This window comes from Echinops telfairi, unplaced genomic scaffold (genome assembly GCF_000313985.2).
Source record: "Echinops telfairi isolate 266 unplaced genomic scaffold, ASM31398v2 ScPeMD7_7421;HRSCAF=8459, whole genome shotgun sequence".
NCBI lineage: Eukaryota > Metazoa > Chordata > Mammalia > Afrosoricida > Tenrecidae > Echinops > Echinops telfairi.
The window spans coordinates 11,857,884-11,881,442 of record NW_022111321.1 but is presented as its reverse complement, the minus strand read 5'-3'; the positions used below and the strand labels follow the sequence as shown (position 1 = coordinate 11,881,442).

The 23,559-nt window shown below is 45.2% G+C and overlaps 1 protein-coding gene across 1 annotated transcript in view; it reads left to right on the top strand.

Moving 5' to 3' along the window:
* MMP20 (matrix metallopeptidase 20) overlaps positions 1–23,559 on the top strand; it is a 52,319-nt gene that overhangs the window by 5,151 nt on the left and 23,609 nt on the right. The window contains exons 2-6 of the mRNA XM_004709009.1: positions 2,021–2,268; positions 8,592–8,740; positions 10,971–11,096; positions 11,914–12,075; positions 16,038–16,179. Coding sequence (XP_004709066.1) covers positions 2,021–2,268; positions 8,592–8,740; positions 10,971–11,096; positions 11,914–12,075; positions 16,038–16,179 — 827 coding nt within the window. The remainder of the gene's footprint in view (positions 1–2,020; positions 2,269–8,591; positions 8,741–10,970; positions 11,097–11,913; positions 12,076–16,037; positions 16,180–23,559) is intronic.

Sequence of the window (23,559 nt, the reverse complement as noted above, 5' to 3'; positions counted from 1 at the left end):
TTGCTCTGCTCAGAGACCAAGCACGTGGACAGCCCTGCTCACGTGCAGCATGCTTTGGAAGGGGGATAGCTGCAGGGGCAGTAACGTTAACGTTAGCACCTTATCGATCTCCCTTATGATCCACTTAAATTTGTTCTAGTGTTTAATATTTTCTGCTTTCTTTTCAAAAGAGGTCTTTATCTGTTTTACTTTGTTATTCTTGTTAGCTTTGTTTGCTTTTAAATGTTTTTCTGTATATGAAATCTACAAATCGGGTTAGACCCGAACATGCACACTTGTACAGATAAGAGCCGACAACACATGGAATCCAGGATAGATAAACCCCTCAGGGCCAACAAGGAGAGTAGAGATACCAGGAGGATTAGGGGAGGGTGGGGGGAGAAAAGCCAGGGAATTGATCACAAGGATCAACCTAGAACCCCTCCCAGGGGGACGAACAATGCAAAAGTGGGCGAGGGGCGACAGAGGATGATGTAAGGTATGAAAAGAATAATCTATAACTTATCAAGGGTTTGTGAGGGAGGAGGGGTGTGAGAGGGAGGGGAAAATGGGGAGCTGGTATCAGGGGCTCAAGTGGGAAGAGAATGCTTTGAAGATGATGATGGCGGCATATGTGCAAATGTGCTCGACACACTGGAGGAATGTCTGGATCTGTGGTAAAAGATGTGAGAGCCCCCAAAAAAGTATTAAAAAAGAAATCTAGGATAGGTTCATCTATAGTGACAGTAACTATTAATGGTCCTTTCAGGAAATAACAGGGGAGGTTGGAGGGATGGGGAGCTAATAACAATGAGTGCAAGACTGAAGACAATCTTCTAACACTGATGGGTGGTGATCATACAACTCTTCTTGATGTAACTGAGCTATTGAATTGTATGATATGTGTATCATATGCCAATGAATCTGTTGGGAAAATAAATACATAAAACCTTTGAAGGAATTTTATTGCTCTCAGGGGAGGAAAAAACGTGATCTTAGTAGATGCCTACTATTATTTTAAATTAGTATATAATCATATAGCTTAATAAATCTCCTACTCTTAATATTTACTCTACTTCTACTTTTTCATTATTTATATATACACAAATGTGTCCATATAACATATAAACATAACATATATAACTTATATGAGGTTGCTAGGTAATATGTAAGTAATATGTGATTTATAGATCAGAAATAACATGTAAAGATTAACTTTTTTATTAACAAAAACAAGTTCACTGCCACCAACCCAACCCCATAAGGACAGAATAGAAGTGCCTCAATGGGTTTCTGAGACTGTAACTCTTCGTGGGAGTAGAAAGCTTTGTCTTTCTCCCTCAGAGTGGCTAGTGGTTTTGAACTGTTGATCTTGAGGTTACCAAGCAAACACATAATCACTATGCCACAAGGGTCCTTATATATATGATAAAGATACATAAAATTTTATCTCCATTAATTTTCTAGTTAACACAGGTGAAGTTCCTGGCTAAAACCAGGCCCCAGCCTTGCACTTGGCTGGCTCTGCCTCATTTCTTTCACCCCAATCTAGTCCGAGGCATAGACAAGTATTTTGAACAACATATGAAGAATTTTTAAGCCTGTATAAAAACCTTAAAATGTATGGCTAATTTGACTTGGCGTCCAGAAGCAAAGAGCCCCCTAGGAAACTCTGGTTCATAGACACAACCTTGAACCCAGGGCGTACAGAAGATATCTGACTTGATTAAGAAAAGCCTCAGGCAAGAACTAGACTGACCCGATGCTGCCTCAGTACAGGAGCAGTGAAAAGGACCTCATGCATCAGACTGGTAGCATCGGGAAAGAAATAAGATTAAGTCTTCATTGCTCCAAACAAGGTCATATTTATTGGTACAGGGGTTGGGATGCATGTGTATGTATGCACACACACATATGTATGTATGTATGTGTGTGTGTGTGTGTGTGTGTGTTCACAGGAATACAGACCCCTATCTTATCGGAGCATGAGTGTTTCCCACAAACAATAGCAGAGACATGTCAGCCTGCCTCTCCATTTCAGGCGTATCTTGAGAAGTTTTACCCAAAGAAAGGAGAACACCAGGTTGGTGAGATGGTTGCAAGAGGAGGCAATTCCATGATAAGGAAGATTAAGGAGCTGCAGGCCTTCTTTGGCCTCCAAGTCACGGGGAAGTTGGACCAGCAGACAATGAACGTGATCAAGAAGCCTCGATGTGGAGTCCCTGATGTGGCCAACTACCGTCTCTTCCCAGGTGAACCCAAATGGAAAAAAAATACTTTGACATACAGGTAATGAGATCGAGTCTTTCCAAAAGAGAAACTTACCTTCCCTTTCCTTTTGACAATAAGCCCTACTGCACTGCATGAGCTCATGGCTCATCACCACCATGAGAAAGAGTAAGGGAGTTTTCCTTCCCACCTTTAGACAATGGCAATGGTGATCCAATAGAAAATAGGACCTTGGGACTATCCTGACAATCAGGCATTGGAGACCCTTGCACCAGTTAGAAATAACTCCTTTTTCTTTCAATAAAAATAATCGAGCCCGGATTAATAGGCTGACAGTATCCACCCTGGGAGTGCAGTTAACACATTTGGCTGCAAGACAAAGGGCTGGACGCTTGTGGTTGCCCGGAAGCACCTGGAAAGAAAGAGCTGGCCCTCGACTGCTGACCAAGGTCAGTCCCTGAAAGTCCTCGCGGCACAGTGCCACTCTGGCACACAGGGGTGGCCATGAGTTGGAATCAACTCAAGAACTATTGGTTTACGAGTTTATCATCTAGTTTCCTTAAAACAACCTACCCAATCCAGGATAAGATGAAATCCATGCATCAAATTAACGTTTCTCATTCATTAAAAGAATCAATTGGGGAAAAAAAGAATCAATTGTTCTTTATTTTCAAAGCACCCGCTTTAGCCATTCAGTGTGGGCTGAAGGGTGCAAAGCTGATGCATGGTCTTGTCTGACTGTAGGGAACTCAGTTCTTTTCGGGGAGACACAGATGCCAACAGGTTGCAGCAGCTCCGCATGGGAAGTGCAGAAGAGTGGGTTGAAGCAAAGACCTGTTGGAGCCCAAGGGTAGGCAGACAGTGATGTAGGAGCTGGATTTGAAGAGTAAACAGAGCAGCCCATCTGTAGCCCCAGGGCCCCCAGCCTCCACTTTTCAGGGTCCCTCCTGCCAGGAAAAAGGATGCGGCTGGACTTTCTGCTCCTGTAGAGTTATCGTCTCAGAAACCCAAAGGGGCACTTCTACCCTGTTCAACAGGGTCGCCAAGGAGTTTTTGTCCATGGAGCCCTGGTGGTGGCATAGTGGGTTCTGAGTGGGGTTGCTACCTGCAAGGTCAGCAGTTCGAACCCACCAGCAGTGAGTTTGCTTTTCTATGTGGTCATCCTCTGGATCATCTGATCTTGTCTTCTACGGGCCCAAGGAATCTGTGCAGCCTAAGGGATATGCCCAATGGGGATATCTTCTCCCTGTGTCCTAGGTATTCAAGGCAAGCCTCCCTAGACCAGTTTCTGGGGTCAGTGTAGGCCTTCATTCAAGGTCCAGTCAACTGGCAGTGGGTCACTGATAGTGCCCACCTCTCAACTTGATAGACAGCCGGCACTTGAGCCTCTCCAATGTCAGAGGAAAGGGGCTTTGGAAGGAAGGGGAGTAGCTCTATTGGCCAGGTCTCTCCTTTTCATTCTTGCCCCTGGGTTTCCCAAGCAAGAAAGCAGAACTAGCAACCAGCAGGAGGGAGCGTGAGGGCCTGGTGTGTTTGGGGCAGCCGTGCCCAACCCCCATGTGAGGAGTGCAGGAGTGGGGGGTACGGGAAGATGTTTCTGGGAAATGAAGGAAGAGCCAGAAGCAGATTTGGGTTTCATATTTAAGACGAGTGTACCTGAATGATGACTCAAAAAGTAAACCAAACTCATGGATGGTGGGTTCGAACTGCTGACCTTGCAGGTCGCAACCTCCCTACTAACCCACTGCGCCACCACCAAGCCTCCAGGAACAAAGACTAGGGGGAAAAAAAAACCCACTAAACTAAACTCACTGCCATTGAGTCAATTCTGACTCACAGCGACCCTTTAAAACAGAGTAGAACTGCCACCATGGGTCTCTAAGGCTGTAACTCTTTATGGGAGTAGGACATCGCATCTTTCGCCCACAGACTGGCTGGTGGTTTTGAACTGCTGATCTTGTGGTAATCAGTCCAGTGCATAACCACTGTGCCCCCTGGGCTCCTGTGGACAAAGCCTACAAGGCTGGACTGTTGCAATCATTCAAGCACATGCTTGTAACAGCCCGCCTTTACATCTTCAGGGCTTAGTTTGTTACATTTTCAAGAATTTTGTGAACTAGCTACCAGGGAAATACCATTAACTTACAATTAAGTTACATTATAAACAATAGTTCCTTGTTATCATTCTCTTACTCCACTTTACTACTACCTACATTTGTGAGGTTATTTACATAGTGTTTTATTGTTTATTTCTTCCCAACTTCCCCTTTAATGAGGGTAAGCTGGTGGCTTGAACTTTGTCAGATCAAGATTATTCACAGCAAGGAAATGTAAAAGCCCTGATGAAAAATCTAAGTTTTTTATCCTTGTAAGAGCCCAGATCAGATAGGCAAACGAGGTAAAAAGAGGCCAGGTGATTCTACGTATTAGCTGCTGAGCCATCGTGCGCTTTGAGATAAGCATTTGTGTATTATCTAAAGATGGGCGATTCGAACCCACCGGTAGCTCATCTGGAGAAATGGGAAGCTGTCAGCTCCCTTAAGTATTTAAAGTCTAGAGTATACTATAGAGCCTTGGTGGTGTAGTGGTTCCTCATTGGGCTTCGAATTGTAAACAGTGACCGCCTCAGAAACCCACAGGGGGTCGCTGAGTCAGCATGGACTCCCTTGCAGTGAGTTAGGCGTTATTTTGTTTGGGGGGTTGGGTTTTGATGAGCCTATTGGTCCAGAAGGTGGCGCTCAAAGCACAATTATTGGTCTCGTGTGAGTTTAAAAACAAACAAACGCACTGCCACCTAGTGGACGCCAACTCCTATCCACTCTACTGGACAGAGTAGAAGAGAGCTGCGGCTTGTGGGTTTCCAAGGCTGCAAATCTTTACAGGAGTAGAAAGTCTCATCTTTCTCCCCAAGAGTAACTGGTGGTGTCGAACTGCTGACCTTGAGGTCCACAAAAATCAAAGCTGTTAGTAAAGAAAAATCCAGGTAGCTGATATCAGGGCCTAGAGTAGAAGGCAATGGTTTTGAGAATCATGAGAGCAACGAATGTAAATATGTGCCTGGCACAATGGATGTATGTATGGATTGTGATAAGAATTGTACGAGCCCCCAATAAAATAATTTTTAAAAATCCTATTAGGATATGAACACAGCAGTGATTGTGAGGTAATTAAGAGGAATGCAGAGTTTACACAATTCCTTAAGTTTTCCCCAGTGTTTTCTTAAATTATTTTCTAGAGTTTCAGACTGGAACCACACACAGCAAGGCTAAGATCAAAGAACAAGTTAACTTGAAACTTGGAGAAGTACAATAACCCCCCAAACCACCCCCACAGCCATGAAGTTGATTTCAATTCAGACTGACCTCATTTGGGCAAAGTGGAACTGCTCCTTAGAGTTTCCAAGCCTTTAATTCTTTACAGAAGCAAACAGCCTTGTCTTTCACTCGTGAGCGGCTTGTGGCTTTGCACTTCGGACCCTGTAGCTAGCAGCCCAACAGCTAACTCCCAGCCCCACCAGGCCTCCTTAGAAGTAGAAGTCTAAGGTGCTTAGAAGTCTAAGGTGCCTATGATGAATACAGAACCCTGCCTCTGGGCAATGCCAGTCCCTTCAACACACTAACACTGTCGTGCCACTCTTACTTCTGAACAATTCCCGCCAGCCCCACCCCCTACACACAAAAAAGTCTCTGTCTACAGGCCATCTTAATGAGCCTTAATGCGCCTTAATGCCACAGTGGTTACACACTCAGCAACTAATTAAAAAGTTGGCAGTTCAAACCCACCCAGTTACTCCATGGAAGAAAGACCATGTGATCTGCTTCCATAAAGCTTATAGCCTAGACTTCCTAGGCGGCGGTTCTACTCTGTCATATGGGGTCACTCTGAGTCAAAAAAAAATCCTCTCAACAGCAAACAACGGCAGATGCTATCTTAGTATCCTGTCCAGATAACACCTGGCTCTCAAGATAGCATCTTACAACATAACCCAGAGAATTAAAAAATGGCAAACTCTCGCACAAGATGTAAACTTTGGAGTCAGATAGGCCTGGTTTGAAATACTGACTAATCAGAGAATGTAGATCATTATTGTTACCCCTCTCTTAAAGGTTGCTGTGAGAATTAAATGAGATACTACATCAAAAGGTGCTTAAAACAGGGCCCAGCTGCAGTCTGCTCAATGACGATTAGTTGTTATGGTCTTTGCTTTGTCCGTCTCGAGCCTAGGTCAGGCCCTTTCTCAACATTCTCTTCTGGATCTATCCTTTCTCCAATCCTGTTATTCTTCAGCCCCCACACTACATCAGCTCAAAGATATGATGAACATGTCTTTAATAAGAGGAAATTTCAAGGTATTAGCTATATCGAAAGAGCCCTGCTAGTGTTATGGAAGTAAGTGTAGGAGTGATAACCACAAGGTCAGATGTTCAAACTCATCAGCAGCTTAACCCGAGACCGATGAGGTTGTCTGCTACCATAAAGATTTACAATCTCAGAAACCCTAAGGAGAAGTTCTGCTTGTCCTATAGGATGTATGTGAGTCAGAGTCAACTCAATGACAGTGGTTGGGTTTGGGTTTTGTTTGTTTTTTATATATAAAGCCAAAGCATATTCAAAATATTTTGAAAGCATCAAATGGTCCCTTAGGGATGCTTCTAGGTTCCTCCTTCAACTCTGTAATTCACTCCTCATGACCACAACCCCTGGGGTAAAATTTTTCCTTGCTCCTACCCACTCTAGTTCTAGATTGAATTGTTCCCCATCTCTCGGGGTTATGGTCCTTCCCCGTTAAGCCCTGGGTTTACTGCTATTGATTTCTGATTGGATTTTCACCAGCTACATTAGAATAACCTGGGATACTTGCTAAAATGCAGATCCCTGGACCACACCTGCCAGGGGAGACAGATGAAGCTTTCTTCTCCTGTAAAGAGTTACAGTCTCAGAAACCGCGGAGCAGTTCCACCCTCTCCTCTAGGGTCACTATGAGTCAGAATTGACTGATGGCAGTGAGAGAACCCTGATGGAATAGTGGTTGGGTTGCCATCATCAAGGTCAGTAGTTCGAAACCACCAACTGCTCCATTGGAGAAAGATGGAGCTTTCTACTCCCGTAAAGAGTTAGTCCTGGAAACTCACTGGGACAGTTTTACCCTGTCCTACAAGGTTGCTATGAGTCCACATCCACTCAGTGGCCATGTGAATTGAGTTGAGTTGGGTCACCCCTGTGTATTAACTAACTCCCAAGTAGTTACCATAGAGCCTTTAAGAACTGCTTGGCAGACCCTAAAACCACTGACTTCTATTCATTCATCGGCCTATTTCACAAGCATTGGCTACACTCCTGCTATGTGCCGAACATTGGACTCCGAGCTGAAGAAAGGAAGGATGCTTGATCCCTGTTCTCGAATGACCCTCGAAGGCGGGCTCACAGAGCTGGTTTCTCTCTGGGCATCCATACTCCCGCCCAGCTCAGTGTCTGTTTCCCTCTCCTCCCTCGCCAGGCTCCAGAGCAGCAAATCCTGGAACATAACCAGCTCCTCTGTCGCCCACTGGGTGTCCGAAAAGCTCCACATTGTTTTCCCTTCACACGTCACTGTCACGTGAAGACCTACTGAATGGCTCACCCTTTGTCCAGAACATTGTTGCTGTTGAAGTCAGCACTTCCTAGACTTTAGCAAACACATTCTTTGTAGTTTAGGAAAGGCACCCCAACAGCCCTGGGGAAAGCCTTAGAACTTTGAATGACCAGTTTCAAAACTCCACCTTTGTACAAACTTCTGACAATTGAAAGGTGGCAGCTCCCTTGAGGGAGAAAGTGGTTAAACGACTTCAAGGCAAATGGAGCTTTGGCTACCTGTAAAGTGACACATCGTATTATTCTTTCTGATTCCACAACCAGACTCACTGACATCGAGGCATTCCAACGTACAGCCATCTCATAGGATGGGGCAGACCTGTCCCTGCAGGTTTCTGAGACTGGGACTCTTTACTGGAGCAGAAAGCATCATTTTTCTCCCTTGGACTGACCAGTGATCTCGAACTGCTAGCTTTGAGGTTAGCAGCCCAACACATGACCTTGGGCTTCTCCCTTCTGTACAGTGAGTAGCAGTGTACTAACAATCCCAGACAAGCTATCTCAGCCCCAGGTTGCCACAGGTGTCTCTCGCGTCTCCCTTCCACGTTTCCTGTTGTCAGCATGTTCCAGTAGTTAAAGAAATCACAAGGCAAAATAAGAATTCTTGATTTTGAAGGGGAGAAAAAAATCCAACCTAAATATTAGCTTTCTGTTCAATGTTTTTACTTCGACTACAATCAGTAACATAGTTGTTCCTTTCTTCACTCGGATGCATTCTACCAAAAGGCCAACGGGTTCCCATTCTTCCACAGAATATCCAAGTACACGTCTTCCATGAGCTCGGCGGAGGTGGACAAGGCCGTGGAGATGGCTTTGCAAGCTTGGAGCAGCGCCATCCCGCTGAACTTCGTGAAAGTGAACTTGGGAGAAGCGGACATCATGATCTCTTTTGAAACTGGAGGTATGGGGGGGATTCTTGACTTTCATGTACTAAGCCAGTGGAGAATTGTTCCAATATTGTTCCTTCTACTATATTTAAGCCAACTGATGAGCACCATCTGGGCAGAGGTCAAGATCTGAACAAAATCCACGGGTTCTTAGGACCATAAAACAGAATGAGAGGCAATCTGGGCATTTCTTGGCATCATCAGGCTCAGTAAGTGATTCAATGTCACCAGCTCTCGTCCTGGTTGCATCCTATTACCAGTAAAAAGGAAAGAAAAGAAAAAAGCATTGAGTCAACTCTGACTCACAGAGATCCCCCGTGGATCAGAACAAGATTGGGCCCCGTTTTAATGGCTGGCATTTCAGTAGATCGTCAGACTTCTCTGCCCGTTGGTTGGCAGCCAAATGAGTAAACCATTCTTACTACCCAAGGTACTCCTTTGCCCCATTAGGGAATGAATTCTGTGAGATTTCACTTCCTCTTAGAGAAAGAACACTGGTGGTGCAGTGGTTAAGTACTTGGCTGCCGGCTGAACAGTTGGTGGTTCAAACCCACCTGCTGCTCCATCGAAGACTAGACCTGGCACAGAGAAGGTCACCTGGCCTCATCTCATTATCCCCATCATGTCCTTCACGGTGTCCTAAGGCTTTCCCACCTTCTCTGCCTCCTGAAGCAGCAAGAACTACCAGGACCCCAACACAGCTTTTCCCCTTGCAGGGAAAGTTAGGAGAGCTGCTGTCTTGCCCATAGCTTGCAGACTACATCTTGGGAACAACCAGCCCTTGCTGGTGCCTGTGAGACCTGCCTGTCGCTTGTGCCACCCCTTCTGGTAAGGATTGGAGGCATGGGTGTGCCCAGCAGTTGGTAGAGAGCTCCGAGCCCTGTTATAGAGAAACGTGTCCAGTTAGTAGACAAGTTTCCTTGCCTTGCTTAGTTCCTAAGAGTCAAGTGAGGGTTCACCATTGCCTCTTCCCTTCCACACGCAACATGTCCATATGTGTTGCTGTTCACTGAAGCCTGATCTTAATGTTACTATAATTACACTAGGGTTAAAAAAAATGCTTAGGTGCTAGTAAAAAAAAAAAAAAAGCACGCAAGCCCTAGCTATGGCTTAACACATAGCACAAAGAGTGCTGACTCCGGGCCTCCTGAATGGCCAAGGCCATGCCCAGTGGCGGGTCAAGGCAACGTGACTCAGGCAGCTTTGGGGCATGGAGATGACAATGAGCTCTCTCCTGATCCTTCAAATCGGCATCCTGTCCTACTGGGGGCTGTGTTGCTTGTGCATGAGGTCCTTAATGCATGAAACAGGGTAAATCTACATTTCACTGCAAGCTGGGGAAACAGTACACCAGAAATGTGTCCACTACAACTGAAAAATTGTGCCTTGAAGCTTCTACTGTTTCTCTTTTTTCTCTTCTTTCTTCCTATTAAGTTTCTAACAAACAATTCATCAAAAGAAAGACAATAAATAAACCAAACCCTAAAGCTTTGAATATTAAAGATATTAGATAACTTCATTACTTTCATAAGTTTTATACATGAAAATGTATTCAAAATTAGAGAATTTTGGGGGTACTGCTTTACATGGTATAATAGGGTTCCTGGGGGCATAGTGGGTACTCTTGGGGTTGCAATCCACAAGGCCGGCAGTCAGAAAACACCAGCACCTCTCTGGGAGCAAGACCAGACTTTCTGCTTCTGTAAAGAGTTCAGGTGTTGGAAACCCACGGGGCAAAACTGCCCTATAGGGGGCTGTGAGCCAGTGCCAAGTCAATGGCAGGGAGTTTGTTTATGGTTTTGGGGGTGTTTTGTTTTGATTTTTCAATGGTATAAAATCATGATATAGAAACAGAAAGCACGCACTTGTTCCACTTCCTTCACCTGAATCAGATGGTAAAGAGGGTCTCATCACAAAAGTGGCCTCACAGAGCAAATGATTCTTTTCGTCTTTCTCTTCCTGCCACCTACCACCTGTAACTATGTAAGATGTCTGTTGACCCATGTTTCCATAAACAAAGCTTTAGAAAGCTTTTCATTTCTATGGTTTACTCTGCTAGGGGGACAAACTAGCTTTTCTTTGTTTCCATGGAGAATTTACACACAGACACATGTGTTTTAGATATTCAAGTTACTTACAAGTGTTAATGCTATGTGAAAAGATGGCCATCCCCTATAATGGTGTGGTCCTTCCAAATCGCTCAAAGGATGCAGGCTATGTTGCTATTTTCCTCTACTTATTCAGATCACGGGGATTCCTATCCATTCGATGGTCCTCGGGGGACTCTGGCTCATGCCTTTGCACCTGGAGAAGGCCTGGGAGGCGATACTCATTTCGACAATGCTGAGAAGTGGACGATGGGAATGAATGGTACTTATGCACAATTCACCATCACCTGGGAAATATGGGTACCTTCTTCTGGGCCTCCATCATGAAACCTTGAGGTTCAATGTCCCAAGTCACCCTTTCACTGGGGGGACCGACTAGGAAAAACGAGTAAGGCAAGCATCTGAAAGGGAACGCTGTAAGGGCACTATCCACCCTCAGGGTGCTGCAGTCTGGTCTGATCTCCATGTCCAAGGACATGATCTCAAGGATCAGCAATGCCCTCCTCAGCACACAGCTCTTTTTCTCAAGCTACCCAGCTTTTATGATGGCTTCCTACTTAGACTTGGTAACAGGGCATGTTCAGAAATGACCTCAGGGAATCGGGATTCTCCTTAGAAATGTGATTAGAATGGGCTTCAGGGTCTCAGAATAGCATACGTGTTGTCTAGAAATCTGCAGTGTGGCACCTGTATGGACAGGTTGACGTTGGCAGTGCTGGTCGGGAGGCAGTACTGCAATGATGGTCAAAATCTACCTCTGGTGCTGAGTCCCATGGCCACTATTGATGCTAAGGGCTATTGTGATCATTTCATAGAAGAGGTGCTGGCAAAAAGCCGAACCGGTAGACTGACCTTTCCACTCTTCCCTCCCAACCCCCTTCTCACCAAGGTGGAAAGAACGAGACTGGAAAGCCAGAGTAACCTGCCTTCTTAAATGATCTCGAAAAAGAAATGAATGAACTACTCCAGGGGCCTAAAAGACCATATGAAACCAGAAAATAGAATATATATATATATATATATATATACATATATATAATCTGTATTGATGCTGTCTTTCTCTCTATCATCTTACATAGGCTTCAATTTATTCACGGTTGCTGCTCATGAATTTGGCCACGCACTGGGCCTGGCTCACTCCACAGATCCGTCAGCGCTGATGTATCCAACTTACAAGTACCAGCATCCCTATGGGTTCCACCTCCCCAAGGACGACGTGAAAGGGATCCAGGCATTGTATGGTACCGTCTTTACACTTCTTTGACTACCAACTTGGAGAGTGACAGGCATTTGCACAGCGATTTAGAGGAAGTGTGCTTTGACAGCAATCACCACGACTGTGAAGGGTCAGCCCCAAACTCAGTGGTTTAACCAGATATGAATTTTGTTTTCTTTTCAACAATAGATACCCAAACTCTACACCCTTCCTCTAGAAAATATTAGTCCTTGGATGGCCACAAAAAATGCAATCATTTTCAGGGGGATGGGGTGGGGGGGTGTTGTTGTTGAGTGCAGAACAGGATTTATAGACATTGGGAGAGGATAGATATATATTGTAGTCCCTAAGAGGAACTCTGGTAACATAGTGGGTTATATGTTGGGCTGCTAACTGCAAAATCAGTGTTCAAACCCACCAGCCACCCCATGGGGGGAAATGAGGCTATCTACTCCCATAAAGAGTTACAGCCTTGAAAACTCAGAGGGGGAATCCACTCCATCTTACAGGGTCGCTATGAGTCAGAATGACTCAATGGCAGTGGGTCTACGCGTTCCCAAGGACCTGGGTAGTGATGTTGGGTAAGCTGTGGCCTGCTAACCACAGGCTCAGCGGCTCAAAACCACCAGCCTCCACAGGAGAAAGACGAGTCTATCTGCTCCAGGGAAGATCTACAGCCTCGAAAGCCCTGTGCAAAGTCTCTGTGATTCAGGATCAATTCAATGGCAGCAGGTTTGGTTTGGTTTTATTCATGTTGCCAACCATTTTGTAGATGGGTAAACCTATCTTCCTAAAAATCGCGATGATCATTCTAGTAGCCATATCACCTTTTGTATAGACGATCTGCCTGGTCACTGTGTCACAAAACCTTTCACGTCTTGCATGGGAACAATTGTGCGGAGGGCGTAGGAACAGGCAGTGTTTCATTCTGTTGTGCATAAGGTCGCTGTGGGTAGAAACTGACTCAATGGCACTTAACAACAACCTGAAAAGCCTGTGTGGTGTGCTAGGTTTTCCCCCTCCAGTAGCTGAGAAAGCTGAAGCCCACATACAGCAAGTGTCCTACGATGTTCAATGTTAGCTCAAGCGTTAAATTCCTTGAAAGAGACTAAAGGATTATTGGAAGCTCTATGAAGCCCTAGCGGCCTAGTGGTTATGTGTTGGGCTACAATCCACATGGTCAGCAGTTTGAAGTCATCAGCAGTTCCTTGGAGAAAGACTGAGCTGTCTACTCCTGTAAACAGTTGCAGTCTCGGAAACCCCAGGGGTCGCTGTGAGCCTGCATTGACTGGATGGCAGCCAGTTTGCTTTTTGTTTTGTTTTTTCATGAAACCAGTGACGATTCAGTGCAGGAGTGGAGCGGAGATCTAGGTTTGACTCCTAGCCTGTGCTCCTCATGTGCAGTAACCACTCCTCTGTCCCTGAAAGTGTGGATTACTATGATGCTGAACAAGGAGCTTCCAGAACAAGAGAGACTAGGAAGAAAGGCCTGGTGATCTGCTTCCCAAAATCAGCCAGTAAACTTCTCTGGATACAGCAGTCTGATTCTGTTGTGCAAGGGATCTCTGAGTTGGGGACCACCCCACAGAAGCTAACAACAATGAGAAGAGACTCTATATCCAATTTTCCACACAGGATAAACACATCATTTGATCCATGAGAAGCCATCGTGAAACATCTTTAGCCCTTGACGCTTCTTTTATGAATAAATGACAGAAAAATAATCTACAGGTCTGAGCAGAAACGCGATCATTTACCCTCTGCGCATCGGATCCTTTCTCCAGCCTCCCAACCGAGGCCTCTGGAGCAGTGGTCCTCAACCTTCCTAAGGCCGCGACCTTTCATACAGTGTCTCATGATGTGGCGACCCCAAACCCTAAAATTATTGTCATTGCTACTTCATACCTGTCATTTTGCTACTGTTATGAATCATAAAGTAAATATCTGATATGCAGGATGCATTTCCATGATTACAAATTGAACATAATGAAAGCATAGTGATTTATCACAAAAACAAAATGTAATTATATATTGTGAAATATTTATTTCTAATGAAAAATAAATGAAATTTTGTCTTGAAGCATGAAGTAGCATGGGTAACAATCTTCATGCCGGGTACTCATATGTGGGCGTATCTGCATGTGGGCGGACCCATATGGAGACAGATGTCTCATTTCCTAAGACCATCGGAAATATGTGTTTTCTGATGGTCTTAGGTGACCCCGGTGAAAGGATCGTTAGACCCCCAAAGAGGTCACGATCGAAAGCACAGGGCTTTCGAGGCTGTAGATCTTCCCTGGAGCAGATAGACTCGTCTTTCTCCTGTGGAGGCTGGTGGCTTTGAGCCTCTGAGCCTGTGGTTAGCAAGCCACAGCTTACCCAACATCACTACCCACAGTCGAGAACCGCTGATCTAGAGAGTCCAGCTCACTCAAATGCCTCCCTGCATCTTGGCGAGACCATCTAGAAATGGGCACACACCTTGTAGACTGTCCACTTTCACCACAAGCCACAAAGAACAAATCTCATCAAAGAAGCCTCCAGCCAGGTCCGCCCGTTCAATGAGTAGGAAGACTCCGGTTCTGTTTCTCAGTTGAGTGACGGGAACAGTGTTTTCAATGTTTCCTTTCTATCAACCTGACCCCTGAGCACCAGTGGCTGAGGGCCAATGTGACACCTGCCCACGGACCACAAAGAAGGCCAGTTCCGAAGGCTTGCATGTCCTTTCTAAGAACTTGTGCTCTACAGTCACCACCATTGTATTGGCCAAGATCAGTTAGCTTGGAGCTGAACTACCTAGACACACATGGCTATTTTCACACAGTTGACCAGAATGTGAATAGATGGCTTGATGTTGCCACCCTCTCCCTGATCCTCACCACATTTCTGATGTGCCCAATTTCCTGGCTCTAAGCTTTTCCTGAAGCCTCACCCCACCACTGGCCCTTACCCCACTGCTGACTCTGACTCATCTCTCATCTCACCCCTACTCTCACTCTAATCTGTCTTGAATCTTGTTTCTTTCCTGTGCCCTTGCTCTTTCTTTGATCCTCCCATCTGGCTACCAAAAGCTTTTGTCAAACAACATGGACCGGGTCCAGGTAGTTCCGGGTCATTCTGCCTGCTGACCCTCAGTGGAAGATAAAAATTCACAGACAGCCCTCGCTAGAAGCAGGTCCCTGTTTAAAAGAGGCTCCATCAAGAGATGCCTTCAAATAGCACATACCTTCCATGCCCTTCCCCTTCCCAAGAATTTCCCCAGTCTTTCAGGGGCCTGACAGGATCACAAAAGGTGTACAAAAATGATCAACACACAAGGACGCTATCCTCTGACTAAGAAGAAAGGACTAATTCCCAAGAGACAATCAGCGGCAAGGTTTCAAATCCGTCTCCAGTCTGGAACTATTGAAGAAATTTTTATACCAACCAAATAATACCAACAAACCGTATGTCTCAGAGGAGAACTGCGCGCTCTAGGATTTTGAACAGCGAGTTTTTTAAAACACAAATCACCAAGTCTTTCTTCCGAGCTGCCCCTAAATGGCCTCAAATTTCCAACCTTTGGGTGAGCAGGCAAGATCGTCGACCACCTCCCCCACCCAGGAACTAGGTGAAATAATAACTACCATTTTTCAAAATGTTTACTCTGTGCCACGAACTCTAGTAAGTATTTCGTAGAGATTACTGAATCCTCGTGACTACCTTCTGAAGGAGGTACTGGTCACATCACTCCCATTGCACACGTGAGGAAGCAGCAGCTTACAGGGGTTACAGGCAACCAGGAAAGCAGAGTTTCCACCGAGCCGGCTGCTGTGGGCACACAGACCGGGGTTACAGGCAACCAGGAAAGCGGAGTTTCCACCGCAAGCCAGCCTGCCATCAGCAGCCTGGTCACACAGACACATACTGAGGGCAAGGGCACAAGAACAGAAAGGTGCAGGCCCCAGATTCCTGACATCATTTTGAGCATGTTCCTTTGAATCCTAGGCCCTCGGAAAACACTCCCAGGGAAGCCCACCATGCCCCATTTACCCCCGAAAAAACCGTCAAACCCTGACCTCTGCGACTCCAACTCGCCCTTTGATGCCGTGACCATGCTAGGAAAGGAGCTGCTCTTCTTCAGAGACAGGTAAGCAGGAAAGGCACCACCAACGTGCCCCAGGTCACACCCAGGCAAGCGCTGCCCTGCAGGCCCTTGTTGCCGCCCTGTGTGGAAAACCTGTGCAAACAGTGCCTTGTGGCTACAGGGTGGGAGGAGCTCCATAACTTCCAACACGACCGCAGCGTGCAGCCCCCGCTACGTTCTGAGCGCTGTGCTCTTTTCCACGTGTGAGTACTGACAGTCCGTCTTCGACACCCTTCTACTGTGAAGGGGAAAGTAACGATGGTCATGACCCCGCATGTGTTGTCATCAGACAAGCTTTCATTGATGTCACCATTCAGAATCACATTGCCAGCCCTTTCTTCCGCCGTGCGTCCGGGGCTCCAGACCACTACCCTCTCAGATCTGTGAGTCAGTAGCTGAGTGCTTAACCATCGCACCACCCAGGGACTGAAGTAGAGATTCAACCAACTGCTCCGCAACGTCTTGAATATAAGTACTGAGGATAGTAACAGAAGAGAAAGGGACTGTGAAGGGGGTGGGCATAAATGAAAGAGACATTTAGAAAGGAGCCAGGAAAGGGATTAAAAAAAGAGATGATTGGGGAATAGGTATCTGCTTAGTCATCACCTTCTCCTCTTCCCCCATTCCAGACTTGATGAGCTATGTGGTCAGACAGGTAATTTCAAAGAACTAGGACGAGCTAGGTAGAGGACAGGGGAGTCAGAAGTGGCCCTTTGTAGCACATGATTCGTCACTACTTTCCCATCATATAGTAAGCTCTTTTCCTCTATTGTAAAATGAGGGTCTTGCCTGATAGTAACAGTGACTTAAATATGTATAGCGTTTACTGAGCCAAGTGCTATGTTTTCAGATCCTTAAAATGGCCCTCTGATACATGAATTACTATGCTTTCTTTACAAGGCACAGAGGATACGCAACTTGTTCAAAAGCACATGGTCAATGAGAGGTGGAATTAGGATTGAATCCAACACTGTCATTGGCCAGAACTATGCTGCCAATAGCCCCACTATGTTACCTCCCCAAGGTGCTGCCCAGAGCTAGCATTCTGTGTCTCTAAAGCTCCAATCCTCGATCCTCAACCAATTACCACAAACATGTCCAAAGTCTTATTAAAACTGAACAAAGAACAAAGAATTCTTTTAACTCACAGCTATACTGGCAACCTGGGACTACCTGATTATGAAAGAGCTCCCAGTCTGCCCGTCCCCCTTGACCAGGCTGGAATTCCTTACCACTACCAATAATTAGTTGATGTGACATTTCAAGTTGTGGATATAATAACCACACGGTTTGTTTGCAAACCAAAACGGAATGCAGTACCTTTCAAAGTCACATGAGTTGGTTACATATTCTCCATAGTCTTTTTTTTTTTAATCATTTTCCGTAGTCGTAACAGTGCATTAAAGTGTTCTGGTTAAAGGGAAATCAACTTTGACTATAATTAGTTCAGTCAAAACTGACTCAGCAGTAACAAATAATTAACAAATGATAGATATGCACACAATTAACTTAAGAGCATATACATACACACATATATCCACTTATGTACACATATAATTACTGCACATTTATCTACTCTTTATACAATTGATAAAATATTCAAGGCTATCCCAAAATTTATCACTCACATAGGGGACAAAAAAGAAATATTAATGGAACTGCAGATATTCAAAAATTATATTCACATCTCTCAAATTATTGGAGGTTTTACATAATGTAAATGTAAGGCTAAAATCAAAAATACCACAATCGTCTGTAGACATCAGAAGAAAAGGAAATCGTATTTTAGCAATAAAGTAACCATAGAAAACAATCCCAGTCAAATTCTCCATTCTAGAGATAAAGAAACCAGGCCCGGGCCTCTCAGTCCAGCAGACTGAATTTCCACGGCAGCCCAAGTCCTCCGACCTCGACCAGAGTCTCGCCCATCACTGACAGAGAAAACCTTCTGGCTAGGTACCGGTGGAGTCCCTAGGGGGTAAAAATAGTTCACGAGCTTGGCTGCTAACTAAAAGTTCAAAGCTCAAGATCTAGATGTCTGTTTCTGAAAACTCAATCCCAGAAACCCTTTGAAGGACTGACAAACGTGGGGTCGCCATGTGTCAAAGTCAATTCAAAGGAACCTTTTGTAGCTGGCTGGGCGGGGGACGAGGGGGGGAGTGCGGTTAGTGCACTGGTACTACCAAGGGAAGGACTGAATTCTGACCTGAATGTTGTGGGCACTGCAGACTGCAAGTACCTGCAGGCCCTGTGCCTGCCGGTTGGGTAGGCAGCCAGAGCAGAGGGCTGTTCTAGCCTAGGTATGTTGGACAGGTTTGTCAATGTTTGTTTTTATCCCAATAGACTCTCCTTTATAAAATGTAATTTTTTAATTATTTTGTTGGGGGTTCTTATAGCTCTTATCACAATCCATACATATCCATTGTGTCAAACACATCTGTCCATATGCTGTCATCATCTTTTTCAAAACATTTTCTTTGTATTGAGCCCCTGGCATCAGCTTCTCATTTTCCCCCCACCCTCTCTCCCCAATGTCCCCTTGATAATTTATATATTTTTTCATGTCTTACACCCACTGTCTCCTTTCAACCACTTTTCTGCTGTCCATTCCCCTGGGAGGGGGGGCCATACATTGATCATTGTGATCGGTTCTCCCTTACTGCACCCCCACCCCCGCCCCAACCTTACCCTCCTAGTATTGCAGCTTCCCTTGTTGGTCCTGAGGGGTTTATCTGTTCTGGAGTTCCTGTGTTGCGAGCTCTTATCTGTACCAGTATTCATGTTCAGGTCTAGCCAGATTTGTAGATAGAATTGGGATCATGATAGTTGGGGGGGAGGAAGCATTAAAGAACTAGAAGAAGGTTGTGTGTTTCATCAGTGCTATGCTGCACCCTTACTGTCTCTTCTCTTCCTGTGGCCCTTCTGACAGGGGGTGTCCAATTGACTACTGATGGGCTTTGGGTCTCTACTCTGCCCTCCCCCTCATTCCCATTGATATGATTTTTGTTTGTTTGGGGTCTTTGATGCCTGATACCTGATCCCATTGACACCTCATGATCACATAGACTGGTGTGCTTCTTCCATGTGGGCTTTGTTTCTTCTCAGCTAGATGACCATTGTTTATCTTCAAGCCTTTAAGACTCCAGATGTTATATCTCTTGATAGCTGGGCACCATCAGCTTTCTTCACCACATTTGCTTATGCACCCATTTTGTCTTCAGCAATCATGTCAGGGAAGGTGAACATCACAGAGTGCCATGTCAGTAGAACAAATTGTTCTTGCATTGAGGGAGTACTTGAGTGGAGGCCCAATGTCCATCTGCTGCCATAATACTTTATAAATAAATATATGTGCATATATCTATCCCTTATCATTATATGTAAATGTATTTACATATATAAATGCCTGTATTTAGACCTCTATAAATGTCCTTTGCCTCCCAGTTTTTTTCTCTATTTCCTTTTACTTTCCTCCTGTCCCAGTATCACGTTCGGCCTTCTTTCATGTTTTGGTAATTCCTCTCAGCTGCATTGCCCTTGATCGAGCCCCGCCAAGCATCCTATACCCTCCTCACCATCAATTTTAGATTATTTATTATCCCTTTCCCCTGGGTTTGTTGGCATTCCCTTCTTTTCCCCCATCGACCCCTCTCCCATGTTCCCCGGAACCGCCAGTCCCATTGTTCTCTCCTCTGGATTGTCCCTCCCACCTATCTTGTCCAGATAGACATGCATAGGCAATAATACATACAAAAACAAAGCAAAGCAAAATGTTTTAGAATATAATGCAAAGAGAGAATAGTTTAAGGACCCTTCAAGGAGGAAATGAAGGAAAGGAGAAAGGTCAGAGGCCTTCTGCAGGGTGGTGCACTAATCTGGCGAGGAGAACCATGGAAAGGAGGAACCAGAAAGGCATGCTCAACGCTGTTCACACAATAGCATCGTTCACATAGAGACGGCAAGCAACATGATTTAGTGGGCACACCAAGAGAAACTGAATTTCTTCTTTCTTTTTTTTAAAACCTTTTCTTGTGAATTGGGTGAAGCTTTACAGTGTTGATCAGTCTTCCGTTCAAAAATGCATACACATTTTGTTTCAGATCACTAATTGCAATCCCCACAAAATGGCCTCACTTATCACACTTCTTCCTCCTGCTTCCCACTGTCATCCCTCCTTCTTTCCCTCCTTCCTGTCTCCTGAACGCTATCCTTTGGCAAACGGTGCCCTTCTGATCTCAATGGTTGCTTCTTGTCAGGGCTAGGTACCTCTGTCGTGTTACTGTTCGCCTTGACAGCCTCTCTATTATTTGGCTGAAAATTGGATCCAGAGAAGCTGAATTTTAAGCATGTTGAACTTAAGGTGGGATCAGTTCTCATGGGATTGCACAGAAATAAGCTATGCTTCAGGGGCGAGGTCACTGTGAGTATCAGAGATAGCTCCCGGAGGATACGGTTTCCGATGAAAAATGGACACCGTTCTGAAGCGAGGATGAGAGAAAGGAAAGCAATCTGAGGGCGGAACCTAGACAACTGGCAGCTATGAAAAAAAGGCTTCGATGAAAGCCAGAGAGAAGCAGCACTCCAACGAGAATAACAAGAATGGCCTTCGGGGTTATGCGTGGTGTGCTTGCGTTCTGCTAAGCAGAGCACTGACGGTGACTCATTTCATCCACAGTCAAAAATGTTTTGTGTCTTTTAAAAGATCATCTTATTAGAGGCTCTTACAGCTTTTATAACAATCTATACATCAATTGTATAAGCATATTTCTACATATGTTGCCATCATTATTTTCTAAACATTTACTTTCTATTTGAGCCCTTGGTATCAGCTCCTCCTTTTTTCCTCCCTCTCCTGGCTCCCACCCTTGTGATCCCTTGATAAATTATAACTTATTATTATTATTATTTTCATTTCTTATACTGACCTCTCTCTCCCTTCACCCACATTTCTGTTGTTCATCCCCTGAGGGGTGGGGAGTGGGGTGGGAATTATGTGTCAATCATTACAATCAGCTCCCCCTGCCTCCTTCCTCCCCCCACCTGCTCCCTCCCCTCCTGGTATCACTACTCCCATTTCTGTTCCTGAGGGGTTTATCTGACCTGGATTCCATGTGTCCCTTGCTCTTATCTGCACCAGTGTACATGCTCCAGTCTAGCCAGAGCTGAAAGGCAGGACTGGGGTCATGATAGTGGGGCGGGAGGTAGGAGGTGGGGTGAGGAAGCCTCAAAGAACCAGAGGAATATTGTGTGTTTCATTGGTGCTATACTGCACCCTGGTTGACTCATCCCTTCCTTATGACTCTTCTGTGAGGGGATGTCCTAGTGTCTACAGATGGGCTTGGGGGTCTCTGCTCCAACCCCCTTTGTTCTCAACAATATGTGTTTTTGTTTGTTTGTTTGTTTGTTTGAGGTCTTTTGATGCTTGGGGTCTTTTGATCTGATCCCATCAACATCTCATGATCGCACAGGCTGGTGTGCTTCTTCCATGTGGACTTGTTGCTTCTCTGCTAGATGGCCACTTGTTTAATTTCAAGCCTTTAAGACCCCAGATGCTATATCTTTTGATAGCCAGGCACCATCAGCTTTATTCACCACATTTGCTTATGCACCCATTTTGTCTTCAGCCATTGTGCTGGGAGTGTGAGCATCACAGAATGCCAGGTTATTAGAACAAAGTGTTCTTGAATTGAGGGAAGGCTTGAGCAGAGGCCCAAAGTCCATCCACTTCCTCAATGTATTGCCATACAAATATATGTACATAGGTCAATACCTCTATTATTATGAGTTAATATATTTACATATGTACACATGTAGGTTTAAACCTCTATCTGTAGCTTTGCTTCCTAGATCTTTTCTGTTTCCTTTTATCTTCCTCCTGCCCCACCATCACACGCAACCTTCTTCTTCCTCTTAGTGATTCCTCTCAGTAAGATTGCTGTTGCTCCAACATCCCCAGGATCTCAACATCCTCCTCGTTGTTGATTTTAATTCCCTAGTTGTTCCCCTGTCTATGGCATTGTTTGCTCACCACTCCCTTCCCCTGCCTCCTCTGCCCCCTATGTTCCTTCATAACCATCAGTCCAGAACAAGCTTTCTCCTCGGCTTGTTTCCCATTCCTATCTTATACCCCAGCCAAAATTTTAATCTGGGTCTTCCTGCCTTCAGAGACAGAATCTGTGATAGAATTCCCAATACATTAGCAGTGGGAGTGGAGTGGGGGTTGCTATTTTTCTTTCTTTTAAAGTGGTCAGCAGTGTCAAATGCTGCAGAGGCCACCAGACTGAGGGATGGCTACTTCCAGTAACTAAGACATAAGGAAAGACACCAGCCATAGTGAACATGTAGTGGGCAGAAACAGAATGGTCCATATCGATCATTCATTTGAGACTCCTGTTAATGGCAAAATGCAGGGTCCGTTAAGACCGTAGCTGCAGGGCAGAAGAGCAGCGGGATCAAACAAGAGTTTTTCAAGATGGACAAACCTGGGCGTATTTAAGGAGTCAAAACGGAGGTGGGACACAGATGACAGAGGCATGCACAATGGGAACCACTACTGCAGTGGTACGTTTTGAACCTGTGTTTCTCAGTGTTCCCCCCACTTGAGGAAACTCTGCATGAGTGAGGAGCAAGTCTTCCTCCTTCAGGGACTCCATGGGGATTCGTCTTTTCTGGTTCTATGTTGCTCCATTGAAAGTCAACCCATGACTTGAGGTTTACTTAAACCTGTGCTTTGTGATGCAGTAAGAGCTTCAAAGCAAAAGGTGTGCTAAGATCTCTGACTCGTTGTCACTTCTGCATTCCCTCCTTCTGTGGATGCTACCTGTTCACAGGTGACAGCTTAAGAATAGGGACTCCTACACGCTCTTCAGCTGAGGATGTTGCTTTTCCTGGCCTGCCATCAAGTCAGCCTCGTGCAGCCTCATTCACAAAGTAGCAAAAGGCGTCCTGGGCCTGTTGTGGATCAGACTGTTGTGATCCATTCGGGTTTTCATGAGCTGATTCGAAGGTAGATGGCTAGACCTTCCCTCCTAGTCCGTCTTAGTCTGGCTGCTCCCCTGAACCCTGTTCAACATCCCAGCAGCGTGCAAGCCTCCATCAACAGAAGGGTGGTGAGTACTGACACAGGTCTCCCACATGAAAAGCAAGACTTCTACCACGGACACTCTGCATAGTTTGACTATTGTTAGCCTATACCACACATGGGTTTTTTGTCTTATACGTTTTATAATCCTTTATAAGTGAAGGATGCCTACATGAATACTTGAACTCTGAAGAATTCTGAGCTAAAGGAATTCTGATAACTGTCCCTGCCACTCACCTCCACCCTCTGCAAAATGAATAACTCTTAGCCAATGGTCTTTTCAGTGATGAAGAAACGGGGGG